We start from the raw sequence: 17,747 nt of genomic DNA on the forward strand, positions 1-17,747 counted from the left end.
CTAAAATAACTGAAATTCTAGCAATTAGATCTTATTAGCAGAAGTGTTTTACAGTTGATTGAACACCAGCTTCTTGACTAGAATCTCAGTTTTCTCCAGTGGGTTTTCAGAAGTAGGTGAGAAACTTGGCTTCTAAATCAGACACTGCTGAAGTTCTAACACCTTTTAGCAGACAAAATCTATAAGGAGCAAGAATGGAGGAAATGGTTTCAAAGACAGGCAGCACTTAAAGCTGCCAGCTTGATCTTCACCCCTCATCAGCAGAATGAAACCAGCCATCAAAAGTAGCTTCTAAGACCTATGTTGTTCATTTTGTTTTCAATTCTTTATCCTTGGGAGCCACAAGATCATCACGTAGCTCTGAATACAATAAAAGGGTATTGACTTTCTTTTATCTTTTACATTGACTCAAGAACAGCCAGGGAGAAGCATCTCTGTTTAACACAAATTCTTTTTTTCACTGTGAGAAAGATACAGCTGTAAGTAAATTTTGCAAATGTAATATGATTCCTCGCCCCTGAAGAAGAAAATACTTCTCACATAACACACATTTCCTCTTAGAATATTTACAGTGCACTGCACGTTGACGGCAAAAGAGACTGTAATACATTGCAAGGCCCAGGTCTTCCATAATAAAAATGAAAGGAGGAAAGAAAATTGATGAGGAAAAATGTGAAACAAATAAGACAAACAAAACTGCACTTACTAAATGCACAGCTTCGTTATACATATTTACTTTCAGACATTCTTTAAGCTGACGAATCATGGCTTCTACAAATTCTCCACCAAAATTGTAGTTCCTGGCATTCAACAACCCCACCAATGTTGTGTAAACAGTAAGCTTTTCTGGCAACAGACGTGCGCTGACACAGAAAAAGAAACACTGTGTTAGTTGTTTATTCATCATGTGCCAATTGGCCACTGCATAGCATCTTAGAATCTGCTTGTTGTAAGTTAAACTTGCCTCACGATGAAATAAACGACAGCTAAGTGTGATCTTACAGTTCCATCCCATGGTTAATACCTACAGAAAATATTTTTTTAAACATCATAGCTATTCAGTAAGTCAGGTGCCACTTTCCAGTACACTTAAAGTATTTGCTTTTTCTTTATATCTAATTGCTGAGGATTCCAAAGTGTTGGACAAATAACATAAGTGACAGAATTTACTGCAAGCATGCAAGAAGTTTTAAGTTCACAATTTAGACGTAATGTTATTACACAGCATAGGGAGGCCAGGTCTAACTGTAAAGAATGAATTTCCCTCTACCATTTTTGTATGCATGTAGCTCTGTACTTTCATAAGTGTCCTTCTGCTATGGGGGAAGAAAGTACAGTAATTGCCTTTTACTTAAAACAGTGCTACAAAATACATCTAAAGTGTTTGCAAAGCCATAAGCATAGGCTATGTAGTCTCCACCAAACCCTTCCCTCGTACTCGTCTCACCTCCTGCCACAGAACCTGCACAACCCCTCCCACAGCATTAGTGACCCTGACATGGCACCTCTGCTCCAGCACTTTGCAAGGGAGAGGAAGGAGAGCTGTCAGCCACCAGAGAGCCTGCTTTCTGCTCCTCACGTTCCCAGCTCCCCTCCTGTAGCAAAGGGGCTTACAAACACACGGGCACATCATTGCCAGGGGAAAGAAAGTAGTGAGAAAACATCACAGATAACGCAGGTAACTGAGTGTCAGCAGCCAGTAACTTAGGTGGTCTTAAGCATCTCATGTGGAAACAGGATATTGGTCAGCATTGCTGTGCTCCCACAGCTACTGGAGAGCAGTTATGGCATTTCTCCCACCTGCTTTGAGCCTTTGCACACATTTCAGGTCAAAGCAATGTAAAGAGGTACTTTCCTTCAATTACACCCAGTACATAATGAGCTTATTCCTCTATTTCTTTCGTTTATAGTAAGACAAACTCTACGCTATGACAGCAGTCAGGAACTAAAGCCATTCTTGGCCTTCAAGCTACTTTAAACACTTAAACATATAAACAAAGAAAACATGTCCCATATTCCCAGACCTCCTCCATACGTACACAGTACACAGTATTCTTAGTATCTTGCTTTTGTAATTTGGCAGATCAGCTTCCAAAACACCAGCTAGTCCCTCCAGGTTGCTCTCCAAAGATGAATTACTCTAAAATAAAAATATAAAAAACCATTTCATCATCAACCAGGCAAAACAAACTGGTTGTTTGTAAGACAACGAAGCTGGATGAGAGCACCCTTTCATGTCCCCTCTTTTTTCAGGGCAACAATCCGCTTCCATCAGCAGTGAGGATCAGTTCTCACCTGCCTGAGAGCAGCAGCTACTCCTCCGAAGAGCTGCACCCGGCCGCCAGCCTCCCCGCTAGAACTCCAGTTCTTCCCAGGGATGTGAAATCTGACATCACCTCAGGAGCATCCCGCTAATGCGGCCGAGCATTGATTCACAGCACGGCAAGAAGCAAAACACCTTGTTTTTCAGAGCACCATCACCTTTTGCTCTTTCACACCCTTTTCCATTAGCCCCAAATTCTGCCGGGACTGGAAACTTGTGCCACAGGCAGACCAGTTAATTCCTTCCCACCTTTCGCAGACTAGAATCAGCAACACCATCTTTAGACAGAGTGGTGGCTATTCTCTGGCTGTTTATCGCTGATTGGGAAACACTCCGCTACGATTCAAGCACTTGCCCGCCACAGCACGTGGCTTTGCAAAACCCGGCAACTTTCCACCTATCTCATAAACCACGTATTTTTTTCTTGGGTCGCTCCTAGAGCCGAGGTGTCCCCAGACGCGCCCGGGAAGCGGAGGGGGCGGAGGGAAACCAGGCTTTAACTCCGCCGAGCCGCCGAGCCGCCTACCTTCTCGCCCACCCTGCAGATGAGCGACTCCAGCCTCTCCTCGATCTCCGACGGCTCGGACGTCCTCCGCCTCTTGTGGGGCTGCCCTGCTCCAACAACACACCGAGCACAGCGTTACCGACGCCGGAGAAACCCTCCCGCTGCTCCATCTCGCCCAATCCCCCCTCCCTGCCCGGGCCACCTCGGGGGGACGCGGGGCTCACCATCGCTGTCGTCGCTGTGCCGCCGCCGCGACATGGCGGGGAGCGGCGTGGAGGAGCGGCCGGGAGGAGCGGCGTGGAGGAGCGGCCGGGAGGAGCGGTGAGGAGCGGCGGGAAGCTCCGAGAAGCGCCGGGCCGAGGCACCTCGCGCGGGCCGAGCGAGCGCGCTCCTTCCCCGCCCGCGGCGGCGCTGCTTCCGGGGCGGGCGCGGCGTCTCCCGCCCTCTTCCCTGCGGAGCCCGAGCGCTTCCGGGGCAGGGAGCAGGAGGAGGGGAGCGGGCGCTGCTCGGCCGAGAGGCGGAGATGGTGCCGGGCGAGGCGGCGCCGCCCGGGCCGGGCTCGCCGCGGGGCAGCGCCGAGGGGGCTGCGGCGGGCAGGAAGCAGCGCGCTGCCGCCCGCAGGAAGGTGGGTCGGGGCCGGGCGCGGCGCCGCGCCGGGTAACGCGGTAACCTCGGTAACGCGGACGCTTGCCGTGCGTTCTAGGCCTTCTCGCTGTTCGTCAAAGCCAAGGAGGTGCCGGCCGCGTCGCGGTGTCCCGGCGGCGGAGAGGGCGTGCGGTGGCGGTGCTGCCGGCAGGCGTTCGAGGAGCTGGCCGGCATCCACAGGCACGTGGCTCTGCAGCACTCGGCGGACGTGGGGCGGCAGGCAGCGCTCGGAGCGGGGCCGGCGGAGGCCGCAGGCAGCCCCGAGAGCGGCCCGGCCCGGCCGAGCGGGCACTCCTGCGGCAGCCCGGAGATCTCCTGGGCGCTCCCGGACACGAGCCACCTCAGCCATGGGGATCTGACCAGGTAAGGAAGCCCCTCGCCGCCCTGGAGGTCCAGAAGTGGAGTGTTTGGCTGCTCAGTCTTTACGTGATTATCTATCGGTAGTACTTGTTAAGAGATTCAGTCAAGCGACCCTTTTAAGGTACAGAAAGAATGTTCCCCAGTATTTCTCTACGTCTTCCGATCCTTGGTGTATCTTTTATATAAAGAGTTAGATCCACTGCATTTTTTAATGGTGGATTGAACTACCCGAGCTGTATAATACTACGCTGTTAAAGCAGACCTGCGCGGGTGTTGCTTGACAGCTTGGATCTGTCAGGAAGGACCATAGCAGAGAAGAGCAGAACAGCAGGATGTGCTCTACATGGGTTCCTTTCTGCTGCTCGTTCGGGTTCCTTAAGGGCTCGATTAGTTACGAAGTAGGTTCACAAAAGTATTTCTGACTATGAGAGAGTTTGGCTTGTGCTGCACAGAATGTGGGAACACACAGTCTCACAAAAAATTCTGGCTTTTTAAATTTCGATAGCTCAAATGCTTGAGTCTTCAAGTGCCCGTTTTGCAGGGTGATCATTTAATGGCATGCTTTTGTGCACAAATGTCTGCAATTCTTGTGTCCTGTGTAGGGAGGGGCACATGCTACTGGCAGCAATGTCCCATGCAGCACAAACGAGTTCATGTTTTAACCAGTACCAAGAACTAGAAGTGTGGAAGATTTTTTTAGTTAATATTCCTTCTGTTTGAAATAAATCAAACCCAGCAGTGCTAATCCCTCCAAAGTTTGTTTGTTTGGGTTTTTTCTCCACACATCTTCCAGAAGAAAATTGTCTGCCTTTTGAATGGTTACTGCTAGTAGTGTAATTTTGTTCTTTGTTAACATTATTTTTCTATTTGTTTATCTTTGTCATGCTATGGGCAGCCAGGTGGGAGAAGTACTTCTGTATTACTGTTACTGTGAGGTGAAAGATCCAGAGAAACTCTGTGCTTGGCAAAAGGCTTTGTGCCAGCATCTACATCTCACTGGTAAGGTAAGGTTTCAAGCAATAGTTATATTCTTAAGGAAAAAACCCACATCTTTATTTAGTACGGAATGATGGGGTATGTGGAGAACCAGCTGTGTTTTGCACCAGAAGGTGCTAGTCTGTTATGATCCCATTAAGAGAGGCACTCAGACTCTGTAAGGTATCTTTTGGAATTCTATTTAAGAGCTAATACAACAAAGAAAAAAACCCACAGATAATGTTATATCCATTTAGGAGCAGGGAACCCTGGGTTGTGTGCCACTGAGTGAGCCTCACAGACAGCAACCGTGCAGACCCTGTCCTTGCAAGGGTTACCCCATTTCCATCACTGTTACACATGGAAACAGGAAAATTAGTCTTTTTATCACTCCTGCTGTCAAACAGAAAGGATATTCACATGAGAAATTAATGATACCCTTTTAGATGAAGGCAAGGAGATGAAAGTGGCTTCGTTACTGGTGTCAGCAGGGAGCTGGTGTCTCAGTTAGCTAACTGGTGTCTCAGTTAGCATTAGCAGGCTGGGTGTATCCTGTGGCTGAAGGACACGTGCAGCAAAACACAGCCTGGGGGCCAAGCTGGAGGGATAGCATGGGTTTGGGCCTGCTCCAGCACTGATCACAGAGATCCTCCCTCCTCGGTGCACAATGGTCTCCCAGTCAGAGTGGCTACACCAAGCTGTAATCCACACTGTCAGGAATTAGGTGACAGCAACCCACAACTCAGACCACACCATAGCACAGCAGTGCTCATTCCTACACAGTCTGTTCTCTTCATTCCTGGCAGGCCAGACCAAGGACGTGAGTTGCTTGTGTAGCTGCATCTGGAGGGTGTGGGGGAAGGTGAATTTTAGCCTCAAAAAGCTGATGTTCCTAGGCTATCTGTGGGGAGAAAGAGGGCAACTTGGAGTAGGAGACTCCTTTCATCTTTGACTTGTCTTCCTAAGTAGCATCTTGGTCTCTGCCAGTGGTACATCAACACAGGTCTGGGGGGTGCAGAAATGATAGATTCACTTCTTTTTCTGCACAATTAACTTGCTGGTGGTTGGTATTTTTCTCGAGTTTCTTTTCTTTCATTTTTTTAATCTCATCTCCAAGACAGGTACAGCATTTACTTTCCCAACCAATTGGCTTTTTCCTTGCCTCTTATATTCAATCTATCCCCCTTCCCACCCCCACTTCAGAGCTTTTGTTCATTTGTCAGTGTTGGAGATAAACTGATTCATCCTAAAATTTAATATTAGGTACAATGTTATGCATATTCACATTTTCTTTTTTAGCTGTGTGAGTCATGGGGCACAAGCCTATTGTTCTTTCTGAGGCAACTTCCAGTGGGAATTCTAATGCTGACTGCAGGATTTGCAGACAGCAGTTTCTCTGTTTATACTGCATTTCTCTATATATTGCTTGGACTCTTCTGACTGTCCTGATATGATTCTTTTGAAATGGCTCAGAAGTGATTACTGGGTTGTTGGGGTTTTTTTCTGTTTATGTCTTCATGTTCAGCTTCAGTATGACCATATTTTCCTTCCTTATTCAGTAGTCTCTTTTCTGAACATACTCCTGTGCCTGCCTTTTATCAGTCATATTTTGCCAATTTCAGTGTGATCTGTTTTGCTGTAACTAAGGCTCAGCCCCAGCTTCTCCTCTTGCCTTCTAGGTACGAGTTGCTTCAGAAGGGATTAATGGGACAGTTGGTGGAAGCAAAGTAGCTACCAGTCTCTACATTAAAGTTATGCTTTCCCAGCCTCTGTTCAAAAACATTTTGTGTCAAGAGGATTTCAAGGTATGAAAAAATAATTTTTACATAGACATTGTTAATAACGGGTAATTTAATTTTTAAGAAGTAAATACATTCCTTCCCGACAGTATTACTTCTGCTGTAGCGGTTCTGCTCTCCCAGCACTTACTACGTCAAGAAATTTTAACCATACCTTGTTTAAGAATCTTTGCTGGTTTTTACCAGAATTAGCAGTTTTCATGAACAGTGATAGCATCTGCTACAAGCTTTGGCAGCTGTGGGTGCAGCTGCAAAGCCCCCCAGTAAATGTAAGCAAAGAAGTGTGCTTAAACCCCATTCTGCAGCAAGCATTTGCTTCAGACTGAGCAACACGGCATACACTTAGCACAGCAAAGTGTTTCCACATTGTCCTCTTCACCCTGATTTGAGATCCCTAACTGGAAGCCTGCTGGTTTAGGTTCATGCAGGCTTTAGCGTCCATAGAGGTTCACTGTCAGTTCCGTGGATTGGCTGTCTTCTAGAGAAAACACACAGAGTGTCAAGAGGTTTCTTCCTGCTCCACTTAGTGCTTGGCTGGAGCATACATGCTGATTGCACTCCTCAGATGGCGAGGGCAGAAGTGGCTGCTGCACTGTATGGTGTTGTGGTAGGCTTTGGCTGCCCACCACTGTAGGTTCTGGTTTCTCTGCAAGGAAGAAAAGCTGCTGCTTAAGCAGCAGGTCTTCCCAGAGTTTCATTTGCAGGGAGTGCTGTTTTCATAAGCAACTAGATCAAAGGAGCCAGTGAAACTCAATTTCCATGTTGAGCTGCTGTGATGATTCAGACTTAGCTTTATATGTGTCTATTATTGTTGGCTGAATTTCAAGAGGAATTATGTTAGTTACAGTCATATGTAGATGCAAAAACAGAACAGGGATGGAATTTTACCCTGACCTTGGCAAAACATTCAACCTTGCATGATCTCTCTGGACATCAGTGTTCATGCATTAGTGGACTATGATGGCTGTCTTACAGTTCCTCCTGAATGCTGTATACTCAAGGTAGTGAGGTTTTCAGGTTGCTGTGCCTTGAAGACATGGGATAGAGGAGTGAGAACCCTGCTTGGGGCTATGAACATTCCCAGTGGCCACTACAGTTACTGCAGATGGATTTCCATAACAGCTGGAGCAGTGCTGCGCACCACTGCACTTTTCTTTGAGTGTTTATATACTTGATGGTGCCTAAGCTGTATTTGAGGCTCAGCCCTGCAGAAATTCTCACTCTCTCTAGTCTACAGTGGAGGTGCCTACCAAAAAAGGGCTTGTCAGGAAGGGGAAATCCCACGCTTGAGTTTGGGGGTGAGGGGGAGGTGCCACCTTCCACTGTTAACAAATCTTGTGCCTGGCTGACCTCCCGTATGTCTCCTTCACACCCATGAACACTCCAGTTCCCATTACACACATCACGACTGGAGGCACAGCTGTGCTTGTGTCTGGTGCTAGAGGGATGAGGAAGACTGCAGGGCCCAGATGTGGCAACATTACTGGAGATGTGATCCATTACTGGAGGAGGTTATTTAATATTCCTGTCAGCATGCTTTTGTAGGGGCCTCAACTTTCTCACGATAAGTGCTAGTAACATGTTTCTGATTAAGATTTGTTCTTCATCCCTGCACCTCAAACCAAATCTGTCTCACCTGCAGAGTAGTCACTGGGTCTAAGACACCTGTCTTCCAGGTTGTCTTAGGGATCCACTGCCTAAATTTCAGGATTTAGATTGTGGATTTCAGCAGGAGAGACATTTCTTGCCCTCCGCCACTGAGATATTTTCATATTCTAATGACCTGTAGAATTAAAGTGAGTGGGTGATTTTAATCTTGACACTGGGGGAATTTTGGTGAATTGTTTTTGTGTTTTCTTTCCTAGAGCAGTGCAGGAGGAGCTCACTGTTTCCCAGACCTTCGAGTTGGAGTATTCAAAGAAATTGTACCTATGGGCATTGATCCAAAGATAGTGTCTTATAAGGAAACTGGTACGTTTTTGTAGTGAAAAGTGAAGCCTCTCACCCAAGTGAGAAGTAAGCAGAGAATAAAATACCTTCATCAAAAATATTTCCCTTTGCACAATGGCCAGGACACAGGAAAAATAGATGAGGAAATTGATTTCTTACTGGTAGTCAAAAGCTACTGGTGCAGAGAATTTGCTGGCCCAGGTTTTGGATAGCTAAGTGTGTAGCTGCCTCAGAAAACTTCAGAATTGGTTTCCCATTTTGTGGGAGAGTTTAGATGACTTGAAGCAGTTACCTTGTTGTGGGAGAGGGACTGCTGGCTTGGCTTCACTCATTTTGGAGCTAACAGCCATCCTCCTGCCTTTTGCACTAAGCAGATCCAAGTTCTGTATGAGCTCCATCTGACTGCATTTGTTTTGTGCTACTTGTAGCTGCTTAGTATGGATTATGTGTGATCAGGTGTTCCTGGCTATGGATTTACTGTAAGGATGCTTACATGGGTGGTAAGCAGGAGCACATCAAATAGCAATTAACAGAGCAGCTTTGGGCTTTTGTTTTCCACCAAGAGGTTTTGTTGGTGCCAGACTTCTACAGCATCATTTTGTGGATTTGGAAGAGGATTGATTATTTTTTGTTCCCATTTTTGGTAGTTTGTGGGATGTATGTTTGGCTATTTCTTTCCTTTTTTTCCTGTTTTCATCCTATTTTGCAGCATTTTATGGAGATAGTTCCTATTACTCTGGCAGGTTGCTTGTAGGGCTATTTTTTAGTAAAGGATTTTGCTGGGGGGGCTTTTCAGTTTTTCAGCAAATTAGAAGTCCTAAGTCCTGAAAGTTGAGAAACTTTATGTAAATTGAAGTTGTACTGAAAATAATACATGTTTATGGAATTTTTCCATTGTTATAAAGAATTTTAATTTTAAAAATTGTATTTCTGCACCTCTGAATGTAACGACAGATGAGCAAAAGAAAGTGGAACATGTCACTCCCTCTTTCACAATGGTAAGAGTAGCCAGGGTAATGTAACAAGAAATCATAGAGATAGGTACCTGTCTGCTGCTTCTTCTGTTATGTGGAACAGTGTTGTGTTTTCTTTCATTTGCCAATAGGAAGTCAAACATGGATAAACTTGGCTGATTGAGTTAGGATGAAAAGTCTGTGAACAATCATAAAACATTTTTGTTTGGAAATTTGAGGAGAACCTGGATCAATGATCTCATATGTGACATTGTTTCGTAGTTCTGCTTTTCACTTCTCTTCCCCTCTCCTATTTCTTTGTTTTTTGTTTTTTTTTTTGTTAAAGGAATCCATTTATCCCCTCAGGAATTTCATAGAGAAGTAGAACAGTATTTGTCTCAGGCCAGTCAAGGACAAAGTGATACCATCTTGCTGGACTGTAGGAACTTCTATGAAAGTAAAATCGTAAGTGCTGTTTGCCTGCTTCTTGCACTATATTACAGGTGTTGGAGTATTTATGATTGTGAGGGTGTAGCCTTATCAGAAGAAGAGATTACATATTCCAAATTGACTGTAAAGTGTACAAAATGCAGTTTAGTAATGAGTATTTGACACAAGCTGTAGAGGACCTGCCCAGCAACTCAGAAAGGGAGCCTGCCTGGCCAAGTGCTTGTACAGCACGGGGCAGGAAGAAAACTAAATGGTCCCTGCAACATGAGCGTGAATGTTTGAAGTAGCATAATTTGTATGGATGTTTTTCAGCATCTTTTGTCTTGCCCCATATGTCAGAAAGAACAGGGGCATCCTGCTGTCACAACCACCACCCCTCATGCACTGTTGTGGTTTGTCCTCTCTCTGACAGCTCTGCTTAGATCTCTCTTCTGTGTTTCGATGAGTAGACTTGCTGTGTCCAGAATCCTGCTTCAAATTTAACATGTGTTTTGATGCATGTTAATGCATAATTTTAATGCAGCTGAGGAGTTGCCTAAAACAGCTACAGTGAGCTGAGTATTCCGGCCCAAGGGTTTGTTACTTCCTCTAGTTTGAGTCACAGACCTTACCAGTAACAGTGCTTGTAACCAGTTGCATGGCCATCTGTTGTAATTGCAGGGTCATTTCCAGGGCTGTCTGGCTCCAGATATCAGGAAGTTCAGCTATTTTCCCAGCTACGTAGATGAAAACCTGGAGCTTTTTAAAGACAAGCGTGTCCTGATGTACTGCACAGGAGGGATTCGTTGTGAAAGAGGCTCTGCTTACCTCAGGAGCAAGGTAAGATGTCATTCTGAGGGCACAAGTGTCGGGAAGTTGAAGCTGCTTTAAGGACACCTGCCCTTTGTCTTGCTGGTGAATTCTTAACTGTGCACGAACTGCCAAATGCATAGATGGGGAGATAAATGCCTCTGACACATGCTTGATTCATGCTGTCTGTGAGGGACCTGCATAGTTCAGTGTGGCTCAGAATGACCTGTGTGGACTAGTGTCACAGCAGTGAAAATAATTGCATAACCCATTCCCTGAGAAGAGGTATTTGTAGGACTGTTTTCGGAGAGCTTGAAAATACCCTGCAGTGTTTCCACAGACTGTCTAGGTTATGCTCTGTGGTCATTACTGCACAGCTTGAGCATCTCAGAGTGGTGAAAATCAGCCAGTCAGTGCTTTTCCCAGTGTTGTGGAACTAAATCCAACACACTGCATTGTTCTAATTGTGCTTTCCATCCCACTCTTCTCCTGGATCCTTCTCTCAAGGATCAAGGGAACAGGACACGATCTTAGAGATTTAAACCTTGGGGTTCTTTTTTTCTGCTGCATCAATATGAACCCTGCAAATTTCTGCTTCTACTAACAGTTAATTAAATAAAAAGAGAATAATAAGCAGCAGTTCATGGAGGTTCAAAAGCATTTGATCTGTGATTCAGCAAACCTCCCTCAGGTGAGGAGGGTTATTTGAGGAGTGTAACAGTAAATAAGGAGTTGGGTTCATGTCAACAAGCCAGCATTGTGGAGCTGCCCAGTACTCCCTGGTGGCACTGTCTAGAGCTGTGGCTGCACATGGTACCATCTGATGGTCACTGAGAGGCTGCTGCTTTTCACTGACCCCTGGCATTTACAACATTTGCTTTGGGAACTCTGGCACACCACCACTGCTGTGGTCTCCTTCAGCTTTTCTGCTAATATGCTTTAAACAGGCAGTGTGCAGAGAGGTTTACCAGCTAAAAGGTGGAATTCACAAGTACCTAGAAGAGTTTCCAGATGGATTCTACAGGGGGAAGCTGTTTGTATTTGATGATCGTTACGCCATTTGTTCCAATGAAGATATCATCTCAGGTAGGACTAGATAATGTAAGTGCAGAAGGCTGGGAAGCTATTGCAGTCATTTCCAGAGGTGTGCAGGATAGGGACAGCCAAACTGGCTTGTGTAGTTCTTCCTCATACTTGGTTTGATCTTGTGGTGCTGTCACTTCTTGTGATGACTGTCAGCTCTATGGCTTTAACATGTAAAACAGAAATGACAGGAACGGGGGTCACTAACAAGAGTTCATTAAAACTGGAGCAGTAGAAGGAAGTATCCCCTGCAGAACAGCAGCTGTTAGGAGCCATCTACACCTATGGAGGTGTATGTCCAGCACTAAAGCTGTCATTACCTGCTTGTTGCCCAGAGTGCCAGTGTTGCCCACAGTACCAATCAGACTGTGGTTGGCCAAGTGACCAAAGCTTTAAATAGTTCTACTGCTGCCAGCAGTCCTCTGCTCCAGTAGCCTCACAGAATATCAACAAAGACTGCCAGATATTGGGAGAGTAGTGGGAGTATGCTGTATAGCACTTTGTTTTCATGCTTAAGAAGTTTCTGTATCCAGTAGGATTTCAGTGGCCTCTAGTTGAAGTTGTTAAGAACATTGCCTGATCTTCTGGCTGGGATTGTTCTTCAGTTACTGCAAATTAAGTAATCTCTTATTTTGCTATCAGTTGCCAGGTGCAACAAATATCTGGAATTTGGCTCTAGCCTTTTAAGGAAGCAGTGCTGTTTTTTCGTTGAGTTGGTAACTTTTCAAGCATAACCTCCCATTCGTCCTCTGCAATTAATCTATACATCTTGAAGGGGTCTGACTTGGTGTGGAAACAGAACACACTCTGGATACATCACAGCCATCCCTGTGGAAGTTTCAAGGGGAAGTGCTGTGGTATGCACCTTCTTGGTACAGCTAAACTGAGCTGTAGCTTTCAGTTAAAGAGTTAAAACCTTTGATGTTCTGGAAGGACTCTGCCAGGACTGCAAATGGCACCCTATCTGCACTCTGTCCTCCTGCTTGCAGATGGAAGGAAGTTCCATGGCATCCCCTTTGCCAGCAGGTGACATTCCTGCATACTGGCTTAGTTGCCACCTGCATGTCTTTCTTCTTTTCTTGGCAGTAACAATCTCTCTCTGTTCAGAACTAGAGAAAGCACTAGTGAGGACTTTCCTCTTTTCCAGAGAGAAAACTGTGTGAAGTATGTAAAAAAAGAGATGTTTTAAAATGAACTAGATTCTAGAAGATCAAGCTAAACAGAAGTTAGAAACCTGCAAGACAATAGGCACTTAAATGAGAGCTGGCAGCCCCCTGGTGCCTTGGCAAGCCCTCTGCAAGGGAACAGCTGGAGCAGGATGGGTGTTAACTTTTTCTTTTCCTCCTCCCTCCAGCATGCAGATACTGTGGGGTGCTGTGGGACCAGTATAAACTTTGTTCCAGTCAGCACTGCCGGCAGCTTGTCCTGACATGTCCAAGTTGTTGCAACAAAGGTCTTACAGCTTGCTGTCCTGTTTGTCAAGAGAAGGAGCTCAAGGTGACTTCAAGGGCTTCAGGACAGACACTTAAAGAGGAATGTGAATGTACAAGGAGACGACCAAGGGTACCAATTGAACATGTCTCACCAAGGATGCTGGACACAGGAAAACATTAAGCTGCTTCACAGGTTAATCCGGCATGTGATCATGTGAAGGACTTCTGTAACCAGATATCTGTTAATCAGTTAGGTTTGGAAATTATGAAAACGTGTTGACTTGGAAAGTCTTGTTCATATGCTGCCTTTAAACCTAGAGTATGCCCTGAAAACCATCCATTACTTGCCTGTAACCTACCAGAGTGCCCAACCCATCACCAGCACTACAGGATTCCTCTCTGTGGGTACAGTCTTGTAGTGTGGCCTTTACCATGGGGATTTTGGAGCAGCATGTCTGCAACATGACAGAGCTGCTCACAATTCAAAAGAAACTGAAGGAACCTAAGAACAATTCCATTTTTTTCTTCCTGCATGGAGATCAACCTGTCTGACCTCTCCAAGGATCATGCATCTGCTTCAATAGCTTGTAGTAGGGTGTGCAAACAGCAGATTTATCAATTTGGTGTCAGTATGTGACCAGATTAGATCCTGAAGATATGTTCTATGTGCACGACGTTTACCTGCATCTCTTGCTTTATACCAGTGAGAAGCAAGAGGAAGTTACCTGAAATCACTGACTCAACTCTCATGTAAAACTGGCTGAAGGTGGCATAAGGAGCTGGAGCAAAGGCCCAGAGATATTGTTTGCCCTGCTGTACTTGTGTAACCTGTGGGAAGAACAGCAAACCCAATCTTCTTTCCAGTACTCAGTCTCCCTGGGAGCTGTTTTTTCCCCTCAACTTGTCAGTATATGAAATATGCAGGGCTCAGCTCTGCTTGCACTAAAAAAACCTGACAGCTTGAAGCATGTTGAAACAGGCACAGAAAGAGGGGAGCGCAGAGACTGTCAAAATACCAGCATTATGGCACTGGAAGTGATGCATGTGTGCATAAATGTGAGCAACAGCTATGAGGAGACTGCAAGATCCTTTATTCAAGTTAAATAATTCAAGTTCTGGGGAGCACTTGTGCTTTTTAAGTATGACTGGAGTTTTTTAAAAGCTGCAAGATGTTTATGCAATTTCCAGCACCTCTTAGTGGAAAAAAGGTCTTTGAAGGGACCTACAGCAGATGAGCTTAAAATACTTCCCCACGTGCTGTTTTGTGTGCCTGATGCTGTAGAATGTACAGAAAGGATTTATTAATAGTGTGGAAGATGTGTCTTGACTGAAAAAAGTCTTTGAAATTCACTGTCATTCTGGGAACTAAACAGTAGTTAGTCATTAGGACATCAAAGTCACTGGGTTTAGGGTTTTTTTACTGGCAAATACTTTTAAGACAAGAAAACAGTTTCTTAGGTTTCTGCTGTTGCTTAATAACAGGGCTATGTTATTTTCGTATAGATTGTAACTTTTTTCCCACGGTGCTATTAATTCAGCAAGGCCTCGTTGGCTTGACTAGCAACTTAAATACATGGGCATTGGTTTCATTAAAGCCATGACAAACATTTCTTCTTGCTTCCAGTATTGCCACCGTGAAAGCAATGGTTCACCAGCTGTCCTCATGACAATTCCATTAGAGGCAAAACTTTGCAACTTAGGGGTATTTCCTTTGGGGATCTTTCTAGGATAATATTTAATAGTAAATCTGTGAACAGCCCATTCTGGAGAAGAAATTGGAACATTCCCATCAGTAGACACCTTCAGCAGAAGTCTGAGTGGTGCCAATGTCTCCCTGGTTCCAGGTCACTGCTAGCTGGTTAACCTCTGTGGTTTTAGGAAATTACTCTGAGGACTGGAGTATTTGTGAAGAAACATGCAGGTCTTGTCTAGAGCACTGATGGGGAGTGCTCCATGATCTTCCTGTGTTAGGCTAAAAATAACACAATCTTGTTATTCAGTCTATCGGCAGGTCTGGAACACTGTAATCAATTTGGAATGCTGTTTCTTTATCACTTAGCAGTACAGGATGACAACAACTGTATTTTATGTGTAAACTTCTGAAACATCTATGCTGAATAACCTTTAGGGCTTCCATTTTAATTTTTTAAGTACTGCACAAATACACTTCACATGTTATGTTGGAGGTGCTTAATTCTGCAGAGGTGAACACTGAAACCTAGCTAGTCTGCCACGTAGTAGACCTGGCTACAAAGTACAATTCTCCTGAGAGCTCCTCACAGCTGGAGATTCTACCTCAAAGGCAGAAGAGAGCCATGAGACCTCTTCTGGTCCCTGCTGCACTAAAGCAAGGGAGGAGAAGGATTTGAGAGGTACATATGGAGTCCCATAAAGCCATGTTCTCTCTGCTGCAGAGAGCAGAGAGGGGTTTAAGAGACGTCCTTAGCCTGCTTCTTGCAAGTTAGCCCATAAGGGGCTCTCTGTCCTGTTTTCTGGATTAATTTTTTCAGATTGACACAAGTAAGGATTTGCCATGTGAAAAGCTGTGTAGTGGCATCCAGGCATCTCAGTGGTAATGCTTGAGAGAAGGCACATGAGCTCCAGGAGAGGGAAGAGTTTTCAGCAGGGTGGGCTGTGACTGCCAGATGCTGCAGTCACGAGATGGCTTTTGCTCCCTTTTTCTGGAGATCTGCTGGGCCAAAGAGAGATACATTTGCTCCTAAACACCTTTTTGCAGCTCCATTGCTGCACAGCTTAATGCCTTTCACCACACAGCCTGATGCCTCAGCGCTGCCTGTCTCTGCAGCACCACGTTCAGCTGTCAGATGCATTCTGCAGCAAAACAGCTCTGTGAGGATCAGCAGAGGAACCTGGAATAATCCTGACAGCTTAATACACCTTGGGGTGGCATGGTTAATTTGGGTGCTGCTACAGTGAAACACAGGACAAAGTTCTTGTCATTTTTTAAAGGGCTGTAGTAGTATCCATGGTAGTGCTCCTTGGTCTGTAGATGCATCTTGTTGCATGTCTGTGTTTCTTAGTACCATCAGGATTTTCCAGGATTAGATGCATTTACAGTCTTCTGAAACCAAGGGAAGAGATGAGCCTGTGTTGTGCAAATCCAAGTGGATGGCGCAGCTGAAACTGTGTGGCTCTGATTTGATGATTGAGTTGGTTATATCAAAGTCTTCACAGTGCACATGGAAGAAAGTACTTTTTCAGTCTACCAGTGTTTTTTTCATTTTAATATGTCTTCAAGTGTTTTTTCTTCTGTATTCATTGTCATACAGAACTTGCACAGTGGAGGAAACAAGCTATAGCGAAGCATTTTATGAAATACCACTGGCACATTTATTAACATTTGAAGAGCAACAAGTGTGTTTCCCACATTGCTGAATAGTGTTTCTCTGCTTCACTGGTCAGAGCTACATCATCAGTGGTGTTCGTGCACAAGCTCTGAAGAAATCTGTGGGACTTTTGCCAGATTGTGTGTAAAAGGCTGAAAAACTTCACTCTTTAACAGACATTTAAAGGCAGATTTCTAGCAAGAGAAAACATTTTCTAGCGTGTGTCATCTGCCCAAGATTAAGGTTTCAGTACAGCAATGCTCCTTCCAGGAGACATCCTACTGAGCAGGATCCCACCCACATTAACAGTGGAAGTTTTGGATGTGTTGGGTCCAGTCCACTGCAGCTCTGGGAGACACACAAGCTTATGGGGAATTCCTCCCAGGCTGGATGATGAGCGTAGACTGACAAAAAGCTATGAGATCACATGAAGCACAAGTTCAAATTTGGGGTGTTTCACTCTACAGCTTTTCTAGGGCACAAAATTTATTCTTGCATTTATGTGGACATAAGGGACAGCAGTAAAAGAAGTAATTCCTAGCAGAACAAAATTTAATTAATGGACATGGTCATCTAGACAAAACAGCAAAGGGAGAGGATTTCACCTGTCTCCAGTGAATACTGGACAAACACTTTTAACATTAGGAAACTGAAATGAGTGAGGAGTATAAGAGAAGGTTCTCATTTGCCAATTAGTTTGGCCATCTCTGGAGGTTAGGATTTGCATCACATTCTAAAGAATGGGTGTTTTCTTCATATGTGTATGGGATTGAAGGGTATCGACCCATCGAAACCACTTGATTTTTGAGAAGCTGTTTTATATTTGGTGGCCTTAAGTTCCATTTGATCAGGGGGTGGAGATCAGTTTTTTCTAAGAAACACTGGGATGCATTTGAAACAACATCTCCAATTAAATGGTTCAGCAAATATTGGTAAAAAATTGTGATTCACAATTCTTGAAATTAGCCATGGTTCCAGATGTTAGAAGTGCTTGTTAAATTAGTTACTCCTCTGTAGTTACTTGAGATCAACTTTGAAAAAAAATAAAATAAAGTATTTTTTTAATACTTCTATAATTCGTGTGAAACAATTCTATCTTTCACTCATGCATACCACACCCTAACTTTATGAAACA

At 44.7% G+C, this 17,747-nt stretch overlaps 2 protein-coding genes across 2 annotated transcripts in view; one reads left to right on the forward strand and one right to left on the reverse strand.

Annotated features, from left to right (window-relative positions):
* Positions 1–3,258, reverse strand: part of NCBP1 (nuclear cap binding protein subunit 1) — a 32,858-nt gene extending 29,600 nt beyond the window's left edge. The window contains exons 1-4 of the mRNA XM_085043543.1: positions 3,053–3,258; positions 2,850–2,935; positions 2,040–2,140; positions 707–863 (exon numbers count right to left, since the gene is read on the reverse strand). Coding sequence (XP_084899669.1) covers positions 707–863; positions 2,040–2,140; positions 2,850–2,935; positions 3,053–3,086 — 378 coding nt within the window. The 5' untranslated portion in view covers positions 3,087–3,258. The remainder of the gene's footprint in view (positions 1–706; positions 864–2,039; positions 2,141–2,849; positions 2,936–3,052) is intronic.
* Positions 3,259–3,305: 47 nt separating this feature from the next.
* On the forward strand, positions 3,306–17,688 carry TSTD2 (thiosulfate sulfurtransferase like domain containing 2). Its single transcript, XM_085043545.1, has 9 exons — positions 3,306–3,453; positions 3,532–3,836; positions 4,729–4,837; positions 6,488–6,613; positions 8,473–8,578; positions 9,857–9,975; positions 10,621–10,779; positions 11,697–11,835; positions 13,187–17,688. Exons 1-9 carry the CDS (start codon positions 3,352–3,354, stop codon positions 13,444–13,446), a joined length of 1,425 nt encoding a protein of 474 aa, XP_084899671.1. The 5' UTR covers positions 3,306–3,351; the 3' UTR covers positions 13,447–17,688.
* The last annotated feature ends 59 nt before the right edge of the window (positions 17,689–17,747 follow it).

The sequence above is a fragment of the Lichenostomus cassidix genome, chromosome Z (assembly GCF_008360975.1).
Source record: "Lichenostomus cassidix isolate B80296 chromosome Z, HeHo_3.0, whole genome shotgun sequence".
NCBI lineage: Eukaryota > Metazoa > Chordata > Aves > Passeriformes > Meliphagidae > Lichenostomus > Lichenostomus cassidix.